Here is a 19,918-nt window from a genome sequence, read left to right as displayed (position 1 = left end):
GTTCCTAACCACTTGTCTATTTCCCACACGAACTACTGTACCCAGGAGAGAAGTTATTCTTTGGAAAACGAAGGCAGGGACGGTGTAACAGCTGCCTGTAATACATGCACTTGGGAGGCTGAGACAGGCACGGCCAGTTCCAGGACAGCCTGGACTACACAGTGAAAAGGAAGGAAGGGGCTACCAGCATCTATCATAGCAACTTTAGTAGATAAAATATGATGCCAGTATTTCTCATCTGACTCATTTTTTTTTATATCCATCTCTCTATATTTTTAAACAAGTCAAAATCTGTGCATTAAAAAAAAATTCATGGGTGGTGTGAGCTTCGTATGTGCCACATTGGCAGCAGGGATGTGCGCTTATGCAGCCTCCACTGAGGGCAGCTGGGCAATAGATATTAAAATTTAAGTGCTCATAACCCTTAACCAGGCGATTGATTCTGCTTCTAGAAAACACCATAAAGAAACAATCGCGCATGAGCACAAAGATCTCCATGCAGGGGCTTTCCACACAAAACCGTGATTCCACGCAATGATAAAAAGTGCTCATCCTCAACAGGGGCTGTGGACATGGGGCCTCTACGGCCACCAAAACAGGAGAGCTGCGCTGCCGGGAGCACGGAGACGTGCCGGACTGTGCGCTGCCGGGAGCACGGAGACGTGCCGGACTGCTCAAGCTCACACGAGCCCATCTACCCCAGAAAGCACATGCCACCTACACGTGCAGACACGACACTGTGAGGGCCAACATGGAGGCAGACCCCAGATGCTCCCGCCAGCTAACCCAGTTCTCCTTAACAAGGGAGGGGAATTTTTGTTCATCGGGGATTTTCATACTCTATCTGTCTGCTATGAAATTATTTGAATCTTTTACTTGGTGATGTCACCCATTTTTAAACATCTGTGATTAGAGAATAAAATAAATAAAAAAATAAATTACAGAGAAAACAGACTACTGTCTGACAACAGCAGAGCTAGGGCTAGTTCTCCTCTCTTTCTGGGTTCTCTGAAATATCTACATTTTCATAATGACCATGTTATTACCTTTATAGTAAATGTGCAATAAAGATGTCTAGAATAGAATGGCAAATACGGAAAAAAAAGTTAAATTATTGACACAGCCCTGCCACAAACAGCAAACACACGCATATTAAAAAAACAAACAAAAAATATGGAAAAGGAAAAAAAAAATCACTGAAAGAGTCTCTATGATTCTGGGTTAGGTTAGGCACTAGGGAAGATGAGCAATTTTTTTTCTTAGTTTCTCCTTTTTCCAAATTTCCCTTAATATGCTTATATTGCTTTTTTAATATTACTTTTACAATGAAAAAATAAATTTAATAAAATCATAATAACGGGAGATGTGCAGAGTGCAGCTGGGGCCTAGGGAGGCTCACAGGGCCCATAACTGTCGGACATCTCAAAGAGAAGCAGCAGAAAGGCACTTGGCTGGTGGCAGGGGTGAGCCACTGAGGGTGCAGACGGGGTCTTGGTGGACTCCAGAGCAAGTCTGTCCCGGGGCTCTGAAGAGGGACCCTCCCTGGGCGTTTCCCCTGCACCCAGTCTCAACCTACATAACACGTGACACGGAGCTAGCCCCATCCCAGCAGTCTCTCACGCATCTCCTCCTCACTCTTTGCGCCCTGTCCAGCACGGACATCTCTCCACTCTTTCTCACCCTAAGACCTAGCCACTTCTCCGCACCCCCACAGCCACTGCGTGGTCCACCGCACTATCTCCTCCAGCAGCTCTCCCTGCGTTCGTGCTGGTCCCAGAACCCTGTCTCCACCTCCTGACCAGACCAGCTTTCCCAAAGCCGTGGCTCCCCAGGGACCCCAGGGCACAGTCCAAATTTCTGAGTGTGGAACACAGTGCCTTCTGCCTGGCTTCTCCCCTCTGCTGAATGGAGACTGCATGAAGATGCTGGTTCAGGACCCAACACTGTCTGCTCTTCAACCCAGCACTGGCAAACCCCATCACCAGGCTGCTGGGAGGAAGGACTGTTACTAAGCACACACAGGTGAAGTCACTGCCTGGTGAAGTCATCAGAATCCACCGGTCCACCCCAGCTGAACAACCTGGCCGCCTACTCATTGCTCCCTCTGCTAGGGCCTTCCATCCTCCTGCTCCACCGCCCTAGTCTGCCTTGAGCCTTTCCTTTTCTTCTCCATGGAAGGCCTCTGGTCTCCTACATCTGTGGATCTCACTTTCCAGGTGAGCTTTCAGCTGTAGGAAGGAATTCTCACAGTTCAAGGTCAGAGGAAGCCTGGGGGCTATGGCTAGCACCCACTAGCCCCTCTGCCAAGCTTCCCCTACAACCCCTGATCCTGCCCACCCTGTTCTCATCCGGTCAGGTCCTACCCTCACCAAGTCCCAACTGGACCAGATCCTGCCCCAACATTTCTCTACAGATCTTGACAGCCCCGCCCACTTCACAGACTCCACCCACTCAGCTTACCTGTGACAGTACTGGTGGCTGGCCTCGCGTGGAGCGCCACATCGGGCTGCGGCACAGACTGCGGGTGCAACCCTGGCACCTGCTGCAGCTTGGGCAGTGACATGACGGCCTGGCTGGTCTCGGCGGGTGCGGGGGGCACTAGCAGTGGCTGTTGGGACGAGGCTGAGGTGGGTGGCAAGTGAGGTGGCCGGATCTTCTCCGCCATCAGCTGCTCTTTGATCTTGTTAATCAGGACCAGGTTGTCCAGCTGCAGAAAGGAGAGGAGCCAGGTTGGGATGGGTGGGCCGCACTCCAGGGCCTTCTGGGCGCAAGCTACAGTCCGAACTCCAGGCAAAGCATAGCAGCTCCACCTTGGAGGGCAGCGGGAGCGGAAGTCTTACCTGGCTGGGCATGGTGGGAGGAGGGGGCCAGAAGTAGGGGTTGTTAAATCGAGGTTCGGCCATCCTGCAGGAAGAGAGAGCAGCTGTCACTATCAACTATGCAATCTCCTTATCCCTTGAGACCCAAATTCCTCAGTCAAGTGGGCCTCCCATCAGACCCAGAGACCCACATCCCCAGGTTGACAAGTCAGGAATTCAGTGTCTCCCTGGGAGAACCTGAAGGGGCATAGGTCACATTCAGACCAGAGTGCTCCCAGTACCTGCGAGCCCCCCATGCTTCCAGGCCAGTTTCCATCCCCTAGGTTTTAGAGCCAAGCCCGTGGACCCTACACAGAACTCTCCCCTCCAGAGACCACTGGAGATCCCTGGGAACACCTCTGTAAATAGCCGCAAAGCAGAAGCAACTACCCATTCGGGATCCTTGCCCTTCTGCCTCCTCCCTGAGGGAAGACATCCTTATCAGAATACACAAGATGGGGCAAAGATACAGCCTCTCTAGACAGCAGGTGGTAGGAGAATTTACACAGACCAGAATAAGCATTCCCTTTGACTCAAGAATTATATCCTAGAAAATTCAGGCATGGACAGATGGACAGGTACGTCTGACCAGCAAAGTTGGGGGTGACAGAGTGCTGTGCTTAAGGGGAGGAGGCTGGGGAGTCCAGGGGTCAACACAGTGTGACAAGGGTACTGGTGGCCTCCACCACTGGCAAGTTCCATGGCAATCTGTGGGCTTGAGAGCCTTTTCAATCAGGGCAGGTCAATACCAAGGCCAGGCCCTTGAGACTAACTGGCTCTGCCCTCTGGGGTGGGAAGTGTGGGGGAATGGGTTTTCTGTGACTCTAAACTGAGTTAAGAAATGACTTTCAGGAATTGGCTGCACGGGGTACTCATTGCTTTCTCGCCACGTTGACTGAGTGATCCTTCCAAAATCTCTTCCCTACCTGGTACTGCAGCTTTAGATGGAAAAGAAATGCCTAAAACCTCTTCTGCTCTCTCCAATGAACTTGAGAAGTCCCTGCTAGAATTGTGGCTCCGCCTCCAAGGCACACAGTCTAAGTGCTTTCCAAAAGAACATTTATATGGATCACCTTTGTGACCTCTACTTGATAAACAGGCACAAAGGGCAGCCTTAGCTCTTGGGGTGGGTGAAGGAACCAGGGCCTAGGGAGAAGGTGGAGGCTGCCCAGCACCCCGAGGGTAATAGTTAAAACTGGAAAGTCAGATTACCCAAACTGCTTCCCCTGGCCATTTGCTTTGTAAATGCTAGTCTGCAGTAGAACAGAAGTCTCCGGAAGGAAGCAAGCCCTGCTGAAGGCCTCATCCCTCACTCCTACCTAGGGGGAGCGTGGTCTCAGTCCTCTAGGCGGGAGCAGAGGCTGGGGGGTGGCGGTAACTGGGACAATTCCCATCCTGTCAGTCTTCGGTCCCCACAGCCTAGGAGGCCCTTCCCTCTGCCCATCAAACTCCATGGCCGCCTCTTACAGACAAAAAGCCATGTTCTGCCTGCCTAGCTCCCTGACTGCCCCCACGCCTTTGGGATCACTCCCCTAGAAAAACCTCAAAGCAAGACTCCAGAGAGGAGGCTGCCAGTTAGTGCCCACCTTGTGCCAGGCACACTGGCACTGAGAGCAGGGACTCTCACCATGCCCACTTTTAGAAGAGAGGTAGAGCGACTGGCTCAAGATCACGCAGCAAGGGAGCATACCACTGAGACTCCATTAGCCTCGCCTGACTCCAAGTCCAATGCATTGGCCCCTGAACTGTTCAGGGAGAGCAGACAACTTCTAGCTGCAGGCGTGTGGTGGTGTCCTGCCTTAGGGTGGCACAACGGTGACTTCATGAGCGGACACAAGGTAGGGAGGGGAGGTGGGGAGACTGGGGAGCTAACCAAAGGTATCTTGGGGACAGGTGCACGTGTGAGTTGCATGAAGGAATGAACGGAGACTAAGATTCCAAATTCTCTGGAAAGCAAGCCCACCTGTTTGCTAGTGGCTCAGTTTACAATGTGACCCCTTGGAGAGCTCTTTAGAAACGCAGGAGGAGGGCCTTCTGTCCCCATTCCATAGAAGGACTCATCAACCATTAGAAGGGAGACCTGCTCAGACTGCAGGGCTGGATGCAGCCCCGTGAGCTGTTTTCCTCCTCAGTGAGATGGGGTGACACAGGCTGCCGTGTCCCAGGACTCTGCCCACTGCACTAGGCTTCTCCTCCTCATTTCCCTCCTCTCTGATTCAAGGCCGAGTTTAACCTTCCCAGATCCCACCCCAGTTAGGGAGCTGAAGGCATGCCCAGGGTCCCATTCCTGGAATAAAGTAGACAGTACCATTTATCAAGCCGCTGAGTAGCCAGGGATAGCCCTTGCCTTAGCTGAGGAGCCTGGCACATCAAAGGGAAGCTTTGCCCAGGGTACCAGGTCTGCTCCGCACAGCCCTCTCGCCCTCTCCTTCTACAGCCATGAGTCTCAATGACCCTGGCCCTGGTATCCTCCCACTGTACGCCAGAGGCAGGAGGCAGGACAGGGCCCGAGTGTCTACAGAGCTCTCATCGTTGCTTGTGGGTAAGCCCTGCCCCGAGGAAAGAGAGTGGTAAAAACAGGTAAGCATTCAGAACAGATGGAGAAGGATGGGGGTGCAGCAACGTGGAAAAGGATGAACCTTCCTGGTGCTGCAGTGTTACGGGACACAGACCAGCTCCTGGGCCTTGAATGCCAAAGTGAGATAGGAAATGGGATGCCAGAGGTGGGAAGGCGACAAGGAGCATGCTGGGCCAAGGGGGCCATGTGACCAAGGGGGTGCCAAGGTCAAGGGGAAGCATACTGGGGTAGAGGCAGGGACCAAGGCTGCCAGGGCTGCATGTCCACGCTGGGCAGGCAGAGGAGAGGCACTGCTAGTCAGCTGGGGCCTTCAGCACTGGGCAAAAACCTAGACTGGGAACCAGGAGCCGCCCACCTTGACCCTGGCCCTTGCAATCCACCCACAACTGCCATTTGTTTTTCTTGTTCTAAAAGGTAAAGGAAGTTAACTCTGGGTAAATGGCATGTCTCCTAGAGCTGCTTCACAGACATTGGGCCAACCAGGGACTAGCACTGGGGAACCCAGGGCCAGGCCGACGTACCTCATCTTCCCAAACAGTGGATGGAGACTCACAGGTAAGAGCTCCGCCTATGAGGCCTTCTACACATCACCAAACCACTCCCTTCAGAGCCACCTGGGCCCATTAGGGGGTCCCTGTGTGTCTGGGGTTTCTTGCCTTCTTGATCTCTTTCACACACAACCCCCACAGTGGGGGAACAGGACCCCTATTCCCCTAGCAGCTCAGCCCATCTACTTGAGTACCTAGAAGCCTGAGCCTCCACCTAGAGTTTAGGCCCAGCTCCCAGGGGCCCTGCCCTTCCCTCAGGCTGTCTCTCAGAAGCAGCTCTGACTTCAGTTAGCCAGTGCTGGCCTTGACTTTCTCCAGTGGCAAGCCCCTCCTCCAGTCACCCACCTCTGAGCAGGTCACAGGCACACAGTGACCCTCCTGCCTCAGACCAGCCGCAGCTGAGATGGGTTGGGAGGCCGTCAGTCTGCACACTCTCCAACCCACCTTTGCGGCCCCAGCAGTCCTGGCTGTGAGCACCTCCCTCCCCGCAGGGGACAGCAGGCTCTGGTTATCCTGGTCCCACTTCTCTGGATGTGCTGTCCTTGGACAAGTCACAAGCCCAGCTTCCAGACAAGGGATAAGCTGCCTAGAGGCTGGCCTAGGCTGCAGGAGTGAGCCAAGGAGGACTCGGGGAGATGAGGCCTGCCTTGAGTTTCCTAAGGTGAGTGGGAGCCAGCCAACAGACGGGGCAGGCATTCGGGTAGAAGTGGCAGTGGCAGTGCCAGCTAATGCCCGTGGGCAGCAGTGCCCTGGTGTGAGGGGGGTGTGGCCTCCCCTAAAGACTGGCAAACAGAGATGAGCCTGGACTGTCAGCCAGGGCCCAGCGTCTGGACGTTAGCAGCAGCAGGTGAGTGGGTAGAATGGGCAATTTGTAAGAGACTACCAGATATAACAGGTTCTAGAGAGGCCAGGAGTTGGTGGCAGGGGAATTCCCAATTAGAGGTGTGAGGCTAGGGCTGCACCTGGCCCAGAGGGGGATGACCAAAGGGGCCTGGCTACTTGGGGGAGCTGGTAGCCAGGGTACTATATAGGTTGTCCCCACAATGTGGCCCAGATCTCTGGACACCGACAGAGACAAAAACGGTCAACACAACATGCAGACAGCACCAAACCCACACAGGGAACAGACAGACTTGTGGCCACAGCATGGATCCACGGACACAGGAAGCCAAAGCCACCAACACTAAAAGGGCAAGCATTCCTCCCCCACGACACCCCCAGAGGACAGCAGTGAGGGGCACGCAGGTCATTTATGAACACAATGCCTTGGTCCCCAAAGAACAAGCCCCTTATTCACAGACCCACAGCCTAGAATCACAGGTTCCTTACCTAGAGGGTCCTTTCCCACTTGGTGAACTTCTACTCATCCTTCAAGACCCAGCTCAAGTGTTCCCTCTTCTACGGAGCTTTCCCTGAACCCCAGTCAGTCACTTCCTCTGTGTTCCCAACAGCACCTTGTATATGGGAATAACAATAACAACAATAATAAAATGACAGCTACCGTTGATTGAAACACCAATGTGCTGAGCAGATGATGATTCGAGTTATTGAGTCTTCCCAACGACTTTGTGAAATGAGCAGGTACCAGAAAATACAGCTCAAAGACAGCAGTCAACCTTCCCAGCCTCACAGCAAGTGAGGGAGGGAGGAAGGATGCCCGCCCAGCCCCGACCCAGCCCCCTACAGGGTCACACGCACTCTGGGATGACTGGAGAATCCTTGAGCTCTTCCCAGGCAGGACGCTACCCAGTATCTCACCTGACTGGGAACTGAGCAGATTTACAGCCACTACTTACTGCAACCACAGACCCACGGTACAGATGAAGAGACTGAGGTCCGGAGAGGCTAAGCAACCTGGCTGAGGCTATGGAGCCAAGTACATATCTCAAAGCCGATCCCTTCTGACACTTTTTCCTAGAAAGCCTCTGAGGCTAGTCTAGCAAACTGCAGAAGGAAGGGGTAACTGAGGGAAGGGCACACTGGGTGCCAGGCTCTGCCCGTGGGTACAGCACAGACTCAGACCGGGAGACACAGGGGACACACAGCCCAAGGCGGGTTGTAGAGAGCGGGATGGAGTGGGGGCACTGCTGCCAGGGTGGAGGAAGTGGGTGCTGTCGGTTCAACAACTTAGGCCCCGCCCCCCAAAGCCACAGACATTAAAACTGAGATCTGTCCCGTCCCCATGGCCACAGGGGAGCAGGTTTCCAACAAAGCAAACAGGGATGCGGCTGGATGGGTAGGGATGGGGAAGTGGGAGGAGCAGGACCCTAACAGCCGAGACTCTGAGATTATAAGGAGGCTTCAGGGAACCACGCCCACAAGGGCCGGGTGCCCAGGGGGAGGTGCTAGCCTCCGCTGCTTGGAGTTTGTCTTTGTTTCTCTGATTTCCAAATTCTCAGTCATGGCATTCATTTTCTTTTAAAATGAAAACAATAAATTTATTATTTAAAGAAAGAAAGTGCTTGGGAGCCTAAGGGGAGGAAAAGTGAGGAGGCTCATGGGAAAGTCAGCTCAGCTGATGGGGGCACGCCAGAGCCACCACACATGGGGCCTTTCACCCGATCCTAAACCCAGATGCAGTGGAACGTCAGGAGGGCTTCTGGAAAGAGGCGACACAATCTGCACTTTGACCCTGAATAAGATTCCACAGGTCCTAGAACTCTGGTCCAGGCCTTCAGCTCTGGCTTCAGCAGGAGCCCCACCTCCACCTGCAGCAGGTTCTCCATCTCCACCCTCAGCCTACCCTAAGCTCGACTGCAGTCACTGCGTCCTGCCCTGCCCAGAAACTTCCATGGTTCCTTACTGCAAACACAGTGAGACTGACTTGGGTCATATGGGACCAGCTCCTACTACCCCCTGGCCTCACTTCTTGTCCCACTGTACACTGAGCAGCCAGAATGACAGCCCCACAGGTCCACTTCCCCTCTTGCTTCCTCCCTGTCAAGGATGCCAGGAGTGACCCTGGCATCCTTGAAGGGGAGGAATGATCCCAACTCTTCCTATGGGTCCCGGTGCACAGGCTCTTCTTCCTGGAAACATATGGGGTCTGCTACCCCCTGGGGCTCTGTTCCTTGTGTGTCCTGCATGTCCATCATCAGGGCATTTCCCACACCTGTGTTTTCTTAGCCATCTGTAGAATGGTGCTCCAAGAGAAAGGATCGGAGGCCTTTTAAGCCAGCAGCCATCTGGAGCCCGAAGGAAGGAAGGAAGGAAGGAAGGAAGGAAGGAAGGAAGGAAGGAAGGAAGGAAGGAAGGAAGGAAGGAAAGATGGATGTATGGACAGACAGTGTATATGCATGGCCAGTGAAGGGAATTGAAAACGTTACAACCTGGACAGAAGAAAGTGTCCTCCCCTCTGAGTGGCCCCAGTATCACACGCGGTCCTGTGGCCCACATCTACCTGATCTCATTCTGACTGACATGAGGAGGGGCTGCAGGTTTGCTGACCCTAAAGATGTAAACAGCTAGTGAACACAGTCAATGGTTCTGCCTCGCCAGCCATGAAAAGTCAACAAGCTTCTCCCGCCAAAGGAGCAAAAAGACGATGGAAATGCTAACGCCGATACGGGTGAGGATGTGATGAGGTTGGCACGGTCAGTGGGCATGCACACCAGGAGCATTTGTGAGAAGAATCTACCCATAATGTGTCAAGAGCTCGAAAAACCGTCAGTCTTCCTGGCCTACTGTGCCCAGGCTTGGTCATCCATCCCTAGGAAACAACCCAAAGATCCATGCACAACACTGCTTGTGTCCCTAGGTTTTTATGATTAAAAAACCTCGAAGGAGCGACAGAGAGACAGCTCTGAAATGATCTCCTTGGTGACAGTCCACAGTGACACTGTTGTGACTTGTTCAGCATGTGCATGGGCCTAAGAGGAACCAGGGGCACAGAGGGACTAAGGAGCTGCCCAAAGCCAAGCAGGGAATGTGGGGTTCTGATCCAGACTATAAGGGATCTGGAGGCCAGGCTACCACACCCATTAAAAAGCATGGTTGATAACATTCCGTGGGCAGTCAGGAGATATTTATGATACACAGCCAGGAGGACAACGAAAGACTCACACCCAAGACTAGATGCTGGGAGAAAGGAGGAGCCAAATGCTAACAGTGGGGATGTTTGGGGTTTGGAACAGGGCAGAGACGGGGCTGCGGGTTGATGTACTTTATATCTGTCTTTTATGACTTTTCTACAGTATGGCTATGTGGCTGTCTTGAGGGATATATTTTTTTAATGAAATTAAAACTTTTCTAAGCTTTGTTTGGCAAAGTAAGGCACCCTTGCCTCCTATTCAAAGAGCCATACTCTCAGATTTCCCCATATGAGAAGCCAAGGGTCCCACGGCAATCTCCAGCACCCTCGTGCCCTAGGTAGAAGGGCAGTTAGGAGGGGACATCACATCCAGGGTTTCCAGGCTGTCTGTCACTCATTCTTCCACTGGAAGTCCTTTATAGGTCCCATTGCATGGGGAAGTCCTACCCCCACAGCTGGTCAGCCAAGGCCTCTGCAAGGCCCTGCTGGCCGCAGGCATTGCTATCACCCAACCATTGCACTCATCTTTCTGCCCCTATAGCTCCTGCAGCTCTCGCCCCAAACAAGCTGCTTTCTATGCCAGCTGGTGCCATCTGAAGGTGACACCTGGAACTAGAACCCTGGCATCAAACCTCAGCTCAGGTTTGCCATGGGTGGATGGTCTGGTCATTTGTCTATCCAGTTGCCCATGTAAGCTATGAGCTGACTAAGGACAGCTTATTTGAAGGTTCATGCTAACATTCCCTGTCCCCCAGAAAATGAAGGGGCTCAGCCAATCACAGTTGGGAAGGGGTGGGCCTAGGCCTTCACGAGAGGGCTGAAAGGATGGGTTTGACAGCCTGAGAGCCCAGGCTTGGGCCTTGGGAGAGCCACAAAGCCCAGAGATAAAGCTGCCATTTGTCACCTGACAGGCGAGAGTGTGGTGTCTGACGGTATTACCACAGGGCTGCTACGAAGGCACAGGTTAACACGCTCAAGGTTTCAAGATGGTGCCTGGCTCTGTGACATGCCTGTGGTTAACCTGCTGAGGTCCAGGGAGCCTTACGTTAGTGTTCCAGTGTCTGGGCGGCAGGAGCTTCCTGCACCTCTTCTGACTTCTCCCCACACCAGGGCTGCTCTGCTGACATGGATCCATCCGTCTTTCAAGACAGACAGGTCCCCAACTGGGAACCCCAATGTGTGATCATAGCTCCTCTGTGAAGAACTTCCTTCCCCCTTCCATGCAGGCAGTCTGTGGTCAGGTTAGGCAAGGCTCAGGGCCAACAAACAGTATGGACCCCAAGCAGAAGGACTGAGTGGCCATGTGGGCGGGGGAGAGTCCAGGGGAGATTTCCTACAGACTGGACCACGCTATCCCCAACCCACCTGGCTGCTCACCCTCCACCCAGGTTCTCAGGGCTACTGTCGTCTCGTGTTTATGGGTGGTCCCCACTTCTTCAGGCAAGGAATGGGCATTTAGCCACGGGAATGCAAGGGGGTACGTGAGGGCTCAGAAATGGTGGTAGCACAGATATATATGTTTATGTAAGAATATGTATGTTGGAGGGTGATGGGGAGTCTCCCTTATGCCAGGTGTCCCTCATCAGAACCCCAGTACCTGGCTGACTAGACTGTCCTCTGAAGCAATGGTTCTCAACCTTCCTAATGCCACGACCCTTTAATACAGTTCCTCATGTCTTGGTGACCCCAACTATAAAGTTATTTTCACTGCTACTTCATAACTGAAGTTTTGCTACTGTTATGAATCATAGTGTAACTATCCGCTATGAAGGCTATCTGATACGCAACCCCTGAGGAAGCGTTGTTCAACCCCCTCAAAGGGGTCACGACTCACAGGTTGAGAACTACTATAGTCTCAGGAGACTAAGGCTTTTGCCCAAAGCTCAAAATGGAGCATCCTTGTTGGCCAGATGGGAGAGGCAGGAACCAACAGTCTGAGGGCTCCTCAGGCCTCAGAGCCAAGCCCCTCAGCCTGTCCATCATGCCTGCTCGACTGTGACACTGCTCAGTCACCTTCCCGACCAGGTCAGAGTCTTGGGGTCCATAAAGCTCTGACAACCACAGCCACAACGACTCCCACAACAGCTGGCTTCCTCGGTGCCAGGCAGAGAAGAGGATGGTACTGGACGGGATGCAGCTACTCCAACCAGGGCTTCCTCTTTCCCTTAAACCCCAAGGCAAAAGCTGGCAGCCTGTTGAAACCTGATGAACAGAGAGCCCACCAGGTAAAGCCTCAGGAGACACGCCCCAGACACAGCCTACTCTTCGCCCCAACCCTGCAGTTTTCCCGGTGGGGTAAGAGGAGGTCAGGCTACAAAACATTCATCAGATGCCCACTACAGGAGTGGAGAGTGGGTCCCCTGTCCAGAGACCACCAAACAAGTGTCAGCGTGATGCTACGGAGACAAGAGGGGCTCTGGTCGTTTTCAGCAGTCTCGGTGGATCCGTCCGTCCGTCCGTCCGTCCGTCCATCCATCCATCCATCCATCCATCCATTATGTTTAACCCATGCACCAAGGCCACAAGACTGGCCCAGTGGAGAGAAAGAAGTCACCGAAGCCCATGAAACCACAGGGTCAAAGCTCCGGGAAGCTGGTACTCTAACGTGGCTTCCCAGGGTCATTCACTGGAAGGTTCGGGAACTCTATGTTTGTAAAGAAGTGTCCTAGAAGTGACAGATGTCTGACCATGGGTGACAAGGGTCCTGGGGAGGAAAGAGCTCAGTGGAGGGGGGTTCTAAGGGAGGGCAGAGGCTCTCCAGTCAGGATGTGGGCAGGAGTCCGGTAAGGCTGAGCTTCTCCACAAAGCTGTGGGACCAGAAGCAGCCACACAGCATGCTGATTTCAGGACCCAGGGGTGTCCCCACTTCCACCCCACCCCCACCTGCCCAGGGATAAGTTCCCTGACTTCTCCATGCCTACACTTCCTAGGCGGCAAAAGAAGATAATGACAATGACAACTGTATATTTTCATATGCACAAAGCCCTGGAGAGCATGCAGACACAAAGCAAGCACTCTGTGTCCAAGATGGGGTTCCAGTCAGAACGCCGAAGGTTCTGAGTGAGAAAACTGCTCAGATGTTATAGTTTTGGGTTTGGGAGAGGCTAAGATTCTGAGATTCCACAATTAAATCATCTCATTATTTCCTAACAACAACCCCCGAGACTCCCAGGGGAAAATGACAGACCTCAGTGTAACTTCATCTCCTAGGCACTGCCGGGACACGGGGGGGGGGGGTGCCACCACACCTGGCCCCACAGCTGTTCCTCACCTCGGCTGAGGCCCCAGCCACACCTCACTGGAAGCTTCTTGAGTTGAGCTTAAGCCTGTGTAGAACTTAAACATGTTCCCCGGCAGACAGTTAGAAACACAAATAAACACGCGGATGAGAAGGTTTCAGATGCCCGGAGCCACGAAAAAAAAATAAGAAGGGGTTCATGTGACAGGGCAGAAGCCAGTCACAGCAAACGGGCAGTAAAGGCCCCCTCGAGGAGGTGATGTTCAGTGGTGCCACCACTACGCAAGGATTCCAGGCCAGGGAAGGTACACGAAGCAGCTTAGCAGAGGTGCTAAGATAAGGGGGTAAGCAGGACAAGACAGGGCAAGAGCGGGGAAGCAGAGGTTGAAGAGTGGGCAGAGCTGGGACCATGAAAGCCCCCGTAGGCCCATGTTCAGGAAATGTTCTTCTAAATGTTCAGGAAAACAGTATAACTCCCATCGGGGGATAAAGAGACAGAATGACCAACCAGTCAGGGTCCCCAGGACACTTGGTGTTCTGAAAACCCCCACTATGGTTTACAAGTCAAGGCAGGGCCTAGAAAAGTTAAGTGACAACCCTTATGGGTCAATGCACACATGCAGAGATCCCAGCACATGCCTGGCCAGGATCGGGAGACTTCTAAGACGCTGTTATTACCTCCACTCCTATCGGCGAGACCAAGCGGAGCATCCCAGTTAACAGGGGCTCAGCCTGAAGCGCGCAGATGAAAAGAGCATGCTCAGAGTCCTGAGACCCAAACGAGACTTCTTAGCACCCTGACCCATTGTGAGAAGGGTCGCTGAAACTCTTATTCTTGGGGTACACAATCCCTGGGGACTCACCTGAAGCCTTGGCTTTTCTCCCTTGCTGGCTTTAGAGTACCACAGGGCATCTTATATCTGTCCAACCTGGGCTGGGGGAGGAGGATGGATGGATGGATGGATGGATGGATGGATGGATGGATGGATGGATGGATGGACGGACGGACGGACGAACTGACAGGGAGACTACTGGAATGACTAACCAATAAGCCAAGGAGTGAACAGCAGAAGGATGAACGAATGGCCTAACATCAAATGAACAAATACACGAACGGAAAGGATAATAGGCACCAACTGGAGAGGGATGCAAGGACATGTTTGCCCAGAGACGGGTCGGAGCTCGGCTAGCTGCAGACCCAGGCCACAGCGTACTCACACACCAGCTTCCCACCTCCGACCAGCTGGCCTCCATTCCCCAGGATCAACCCTGAGACCAACCCTATGTCTCCATCTGGTGTGGACATTATTCTGCAGCCCCTGCATCAGCGTGCACCACTCCACGGGGCCCAGTGGTTTCACCATCCCTCTGAGCAGTTCACAGAAGAAAGGAAACGGGAGACCAAGGCTCCAGTCCCAGCAGAGGCTTCCGCTCTCTGAGTCCAGATGACCTCCAAGGGCCTTTCCATCCCTGACATTCTTTGGGGTGGGGGTGAGCCTCTGGATTTTTACACAGCCACTGGGGTCAGCAGAAGAATTTCAGACTAAAAACTAGAAACTGGGAAAGGTCCTGCCCACAGCACCACCCACTTAGGAAAGGCCCACACAGGGAGCCTGCAGGCCTGAGTTAAAGTCCTCCTCTGGCACTGCCCCGCCTCTCTGTGCCTCAGTTTCTTAGATTTTAGAATGGGGATCAACTGTCCCGGCCTGAGCATCTGATCTCAAGCCTGACACAGCAACAGCCACATGTGCCATTGTACAAACTGTAAAGTTCAATTTCCTGAAAGATTATGATAGGGTCTGGGGGAAATGAAGGGGGTCACACTGTCCTATTCCTGTTCAGTTCTGCCTGAAACAAAACATCCCGGTGTCAGAGCTCCAAAACAGAGAAGAGTAGCGGGAACCCGGCAGTGGATCCCGGCCGCAGCGCTCTTCTTACTGAGCAGTGTACTGTGATTCTCGGCCTCAGTTTCTCCATCTAAAACCTCATTGGTTCAGAACCCTGTAACCCAGGCAAGCCTCACTCTGCAGCCTGACATTCCCAGACCTTGTACCCCTGACTCTGTCCTTAGGGAGAGAGTTCACACAGTCTAGTGGAGCCAAGACACAGATCTAAAGGGAGACTTGAGTGTTTTCCCTCCAGGAAATGGGGGGGGAGGCAGTTAGATAAGCACAAAGGCTCTGGGCATAGCACAGTATCCTCCTAGGACAGATTCTCCCAAAAGGGGAAAAGACCCAGCTCAGATTATATATAGGCCTGGTCCCAGATCACTCGGCTACCAGCAGAGCCAGCAGGTTCTGACCTGTCCAGTCGGACACTTCAGAAACGCAACTGATGTCCAAACAGCAGACTTCAAAGTGGCAGGCGGAGTGACAGAAGGGGGCTAAGGACACAGCAGAGGACAGACCCGTGTTACAGAGGCCAGGCAACCAGCTACTCCTGTGTGTATTGGGACCCGTAGGAGCCTGTACCTGGCCAAAAACCCACCATCATGGACATTCATCCTCAGAAGTCATCTATGGAGGCCAAGAAGGCCACCCATACCTGGAAAGGGTTCTTCAAGTGCAACCAACCAGACTTGCCCCAAGAGGGGGCTACCAAAATTTCCTGTCCACCAAGGGGCTCTGGCCACCCATGAAGGGGCAAGCCTCCCTCCACCCCAAACACACATAACTCCTAAAGGATCCACACTGCTGGAGGGCAGAGTGGTGAGAGAGAAGGGTCATGTCGTCATGACAAGGATCTTAGCTCCAAACCCTGGGCCCAGTCTAAGCCCTAGTGCCAGCCACCTCCCCCAAATCTAGGGTTGTAGTATAGTTCCTTACAATGCCACTTTGATAGAGAGCCTAGTCCAGACGACTCCTCCCCAAAACTCTCACCTCAACCCTACACACATACACACATACACACACACACACACACACACACACTCCCCACCCCCACCCACGCAGCTCTGGGGAAATCGGCAGTTAACTTTCCCCAAAAACCCTGCAAAGGCGGCTAGTTGGAGAAAGAAACAGAAATAGGCCTCCATAGTCTTTCATGGCCTCTCACAGCCCCCGGGGGAAGAAAAAAAAAATCTTTAAAAAAAAGCAAGAAAAAAAAAAGAAAAGAAAACTTTCAGAGTTAACTTTAAATTCCCAGCCCCCTCCCCCAAAATCACCCAGCAGCTTCTCTCCCCCTTATTTTTCCCTTTAAAGTGTAATTGTATTGTGTCTCACCTCCCCGAAAGGCTCCCGGCTCTCTCCAAAGAAAAGGAAAAAAGCCAACCCTTCGGGTGCCCCCTCTGCTTCCAGCCGCCTCTCCCACATTCTCAGACAGTTTTATTAAAATCTTCAGACAAAAGAAAAACAAAAATGGCAGCCTGGCTTATTTTTAAAACAGGACAGGGACGCCATATTCTGCAGATCTGCAAAAAAACGGAGAAATCCGGCACTGGCCGCTCCACCGGGCCGGCTGCAAAGTGCGCGAACCGCGCCGTTTGCAATCCGTTTATTTGCATTAAGCCCCATGAATCATTGTTTACCGGAGAATTGCAGCAGGTTTGAATAGCCCGGCTTAGGAAAACACACACGCACACACTCAGAGACTAGCCCCAGACACGCCGCGGGAGACGCTGCCTACCCCGCGCGCGCAGCCGCCACCGCGGCCGCCCCGGGCCGGGCCCGAGGCACCGGCGACCCCCGGGCCCTCGCAGCGCGGTCGCCCCGCGCTGACAGCGCTCGCACCGGCCCGGCCCCCGCCCCGCAACTCGGCGCAACTTTCCCGCGGGCGGGCCCGCTCCCCCGCGCGCCCCGGGCCCGCACGGACCTGGCAGTGCTGGCGGAGCTCCGGGATGTGGCCGCAGCCCCGAGCCCGGCGGCCCGAGCAGGGCCGGGCTGGGGGCTCCCGGCTCCGGCAGCGGCGCGCGGCTAGAGCTCGGTGCGGAGCGGCGCGCAAACCTTCCGGGTCGCCTGCTGTTCACTTCTGGGTTCTGCAGGCGCCGCCGCGGCGGCGGAGGCCGGGTGTGCAGCCGCGCGGCCCCGGTGCGCTGGGCCCCGCGAGCGAGCCGCGTCCGGCCCCCCGCCTCTCGGCTGCGCAGCCCGCCCGGCCCCGGGGCTCTGGCGAGTGGGCAGCGCCCGGCGCTGGCGACGGCGAGGGGAGGGGGCCGGCGGGGCGGGGACGGGCCGCGCGCTGGGGGCCCCCGCTCGGCCCCGGGGCCTCGTCTCGCTCTCGCCGCCGCCGCCGCCAAGCAAAGTTGCGCGGCGCCCCCTGCCCGCGTCGCGCCGCGCCGGAGGCTGAGCCACAAAGGAACTCCGCGCCCCCCTCCGCCCGCCCGAGCCGCGCGGGGAGGGCACCGGCGCCCGGCCCTAGGACAGCCCCTTCCCCAGCACGGGGGCTCCCGGGGCCCGGACGGCCGCGGCCATTGTCCCGCCCAGACTCCGCTCCCGGGTGGCGGTGGCCTGGGGACCCGGGACTGGCGAGCTAGGTTGTTCCCGGAGCTGGGGGGTGTCCTCCCTGGGAAACCGCAGGCTGGTGCGGCCCCCCAGGGTAGCCCCCACACCTGGTGACAAACGGCCGTGCTCAAAATCCAGACTAAGATTAATGTTATTTATTTTTGAAGAACAAGGACATGGGGCTTGGGGGTGTGTGTGTGCAGAAGTTTGCACAACCTAGGACACCGCTTCTTAGCCCTAGGCCTGAGCCTCAGTGGTGGGGCGGCCTGGGGCTGACAGCAGTTCTCAAAGTCTATCAGAGGTGGCACCGGCTGTCCCCCAGCTTCAGACCTCAGAGCCATCTGCGTGACTCCTCCTCCCGCCTCACCCTCCCCAGCCAATCAGTCACCAAGTCCTCTTGATTCGGCCTCGCGGGCTGTGTCAACTTCTAAACTTCACTTCTACCTGAAGAGGCGGACATTCCTGACTCCAAACCGGCTTAGATTTCTGAATACTCTCCGCTATCCACCTGCAGGCCTGGAAGATCAAGGCTGCCTCTGCCCTCAGAAAGCACCCCAGAGAAGGATGGACACAAACCATCCTGCCTTCTAGGAAGTAAACATTTAAACACTGCTAGTCGGCTGGGAGCACAAGTCTGAAGACTGGACAAAGTCCCTGTCCTCCTGGAGAGTCCAGTCTAGCACGGGATGTCACCACGTGGAGGCGGCTGGAGGGTGGGACCCACATCAGTCATGTTCCTTTGCAAACACACAGTTCCTGGCACAGGGCAGAGACACAAGAAGCATGTGACATGAATTAGCTGAAATAATATGATATTAAAAACACAGAGAAGGGCCGGGCGACGGTGGCGCACGCCTTTAATCCCAGCACTCGGGAGGCAGAGGCAGGCGGATCTCTGTGAGTTCGAGACCAGCCTGGTCTACAGAGCTAGTTCCAGGACAGGCTCCAAAACCACAGAGAAACCCTGTCTCGAAAAACCAAAAAAAACAAACAAACAAACAAACAAAAACACAGAGAAGGCCCCTCTTCTGGAGAGATGGGGGCTCTGGGGTGAGCCTGGTGGAGGAGAGAGGAAGGTCTGTGGCTTCCAGAACAAGGGTAAAAAAATTACTGGCCCATGGTTGAGGTGTTCTATGAGGAAACACACTAGCAAGTAACCAGAAAGATGAGACGGATCACCCATGCAGGAGAATGGGTGCTCAGGGAGCAATGGGGGGTACACAGGTGTGGGTCTCATAGTGACTTTCTTTCAAGGAGCATAGTATGAGAAAGAGAAGGGAAAACGTGACGTCAGAGTGGAAAAATCTGCCAACTGCCACCGCAGCTGAGTGATGGAGGCCACATCAGCAGTCATGAATCACTGGTAGTGAGGACACTTGACCTGTGATAAAAGCAACACCTTCTGGGGCTGGAGAGGTGACTCAGCAGTTGAGAGTGCACACTGCTCTCGCGAGGACCCAAGCTTGGTTTCTACTACCCACATGGAGTAGCTCAAAACTGCCTGTAACTTCAGCTCCAGGGGATCTGGCGCCCTCTTCTGGACTCTTCCAGGTCCTGCACTCATGCGCACATAACCACCACCACCCCTGCCCGTAAGCATAACTAAAAATAGTAAACATTCTTTTTTAAAAGCAACACTCTAGGTGCAGGAGAGATGACTTCCTGGTTAAGAGGGCTTGCTGCTTTCTCGGAGGACTAAAGTTCATGCCGGCACCCATGTTCAGCAGCTCACCCCTGCCTGTAACTCCAAGCCTCCCTGGCACTTATGCACACACACACACACACACACACACACGCACACACACATCTTCTTAAAAAGAGTACATTACCTCTGTGGTATTCCTACCTATGAGAAAAAAAAACATCAGACACACTCCACTAGTGGTGAACCCAAACACCTAGTTTACTTCTCAGACCTGTCAAGATCATTAAAACAAACAAACAAAAACCTAAAAACAAAGAAAAACAAGAGGGGGGGCTGGAGAGATGGCTCAGAGGTTAAGAGGTTAAGACCGCTTTCAGAGGTCCTGAGTTCAATTCCCAGCATCCACATGACCACAACCATCTACAGTGGGAGCCAGTGCCCTCTTCTGCAATGCAGGCATACAGGTAGAGCACTCGTGTGCATAAATAAATAAATAAATCTTCTTTAAAAACCAAGGACAGTCTGAAAGTCACAGCCTGGCAGAGTCTGAAGAGACATGACATCTAAATGTTATGTGGTTGCCCT

General features: G+C 54.0%; 1 protein-coding gene across 3 annotated transcripts in view; it reads right to left on the bottom strand.

Annotated features, from left to right (window-relative positions):
- Window positions 1-17,493, bottom strand: part of Znf362 (zinc finger protein 362) — a 31,290-nt gene extending 13,797 nt beyond the window's left edge. The window contains exons 1-4 of one of the 3 annotated variants that reach the window (XM_057784794.1): window positions 17,063-17,493; window positions 7,314-7,438; window positions 2,841-2,904; window positions 2,461-2,707 (exon numbers count right to left, since the gene is read on the bottom strand). In XM_057784794.1, coding sequence (XP_057640777.1) covers window positions 2,461-2,707; window positions 2,841-2,904; window positions 7,314-7,351 — 349 coding nt within the window. In that variant the 5' untranslated portion in view covers window positions 7,352-7,438; window positions 17,063-17,493. Of the gene's footprint in view, window positions 1-2,460; window positions 2,708-2,840; window positions 2,905-7,313; window positions 7,439-16,473; window positions 16,492-17,062 lie in introns of those variants that run through there. The other 2 variants (XM_057784795.1, XM_057784796.1) reach the window with 2 other exon arrangements.
- Window positions 17,494-19,918: the final 2,425 nt, after the last annotated feature.

Source organism: Chionomys nivalis, chromosome 11 (assembly GCF_950005125.1).
Source record: "Chionomys nivalis chromosome 11, mChiNiv1.1, whole genome shotgun sequence".
Classification (NCBI taxonomy): domain Eukaryota; kingdom Metazoa; phylum Chordata; class Mammalia; order Rodentia; family Cricetidae; genus Chionomys; species Chionomys nivalis.
The sequence above is the reverse complement of the archived record's forward strand: the minus strand, read 5'-3'. Positions and strand labels throughout refer to the sequence as shown.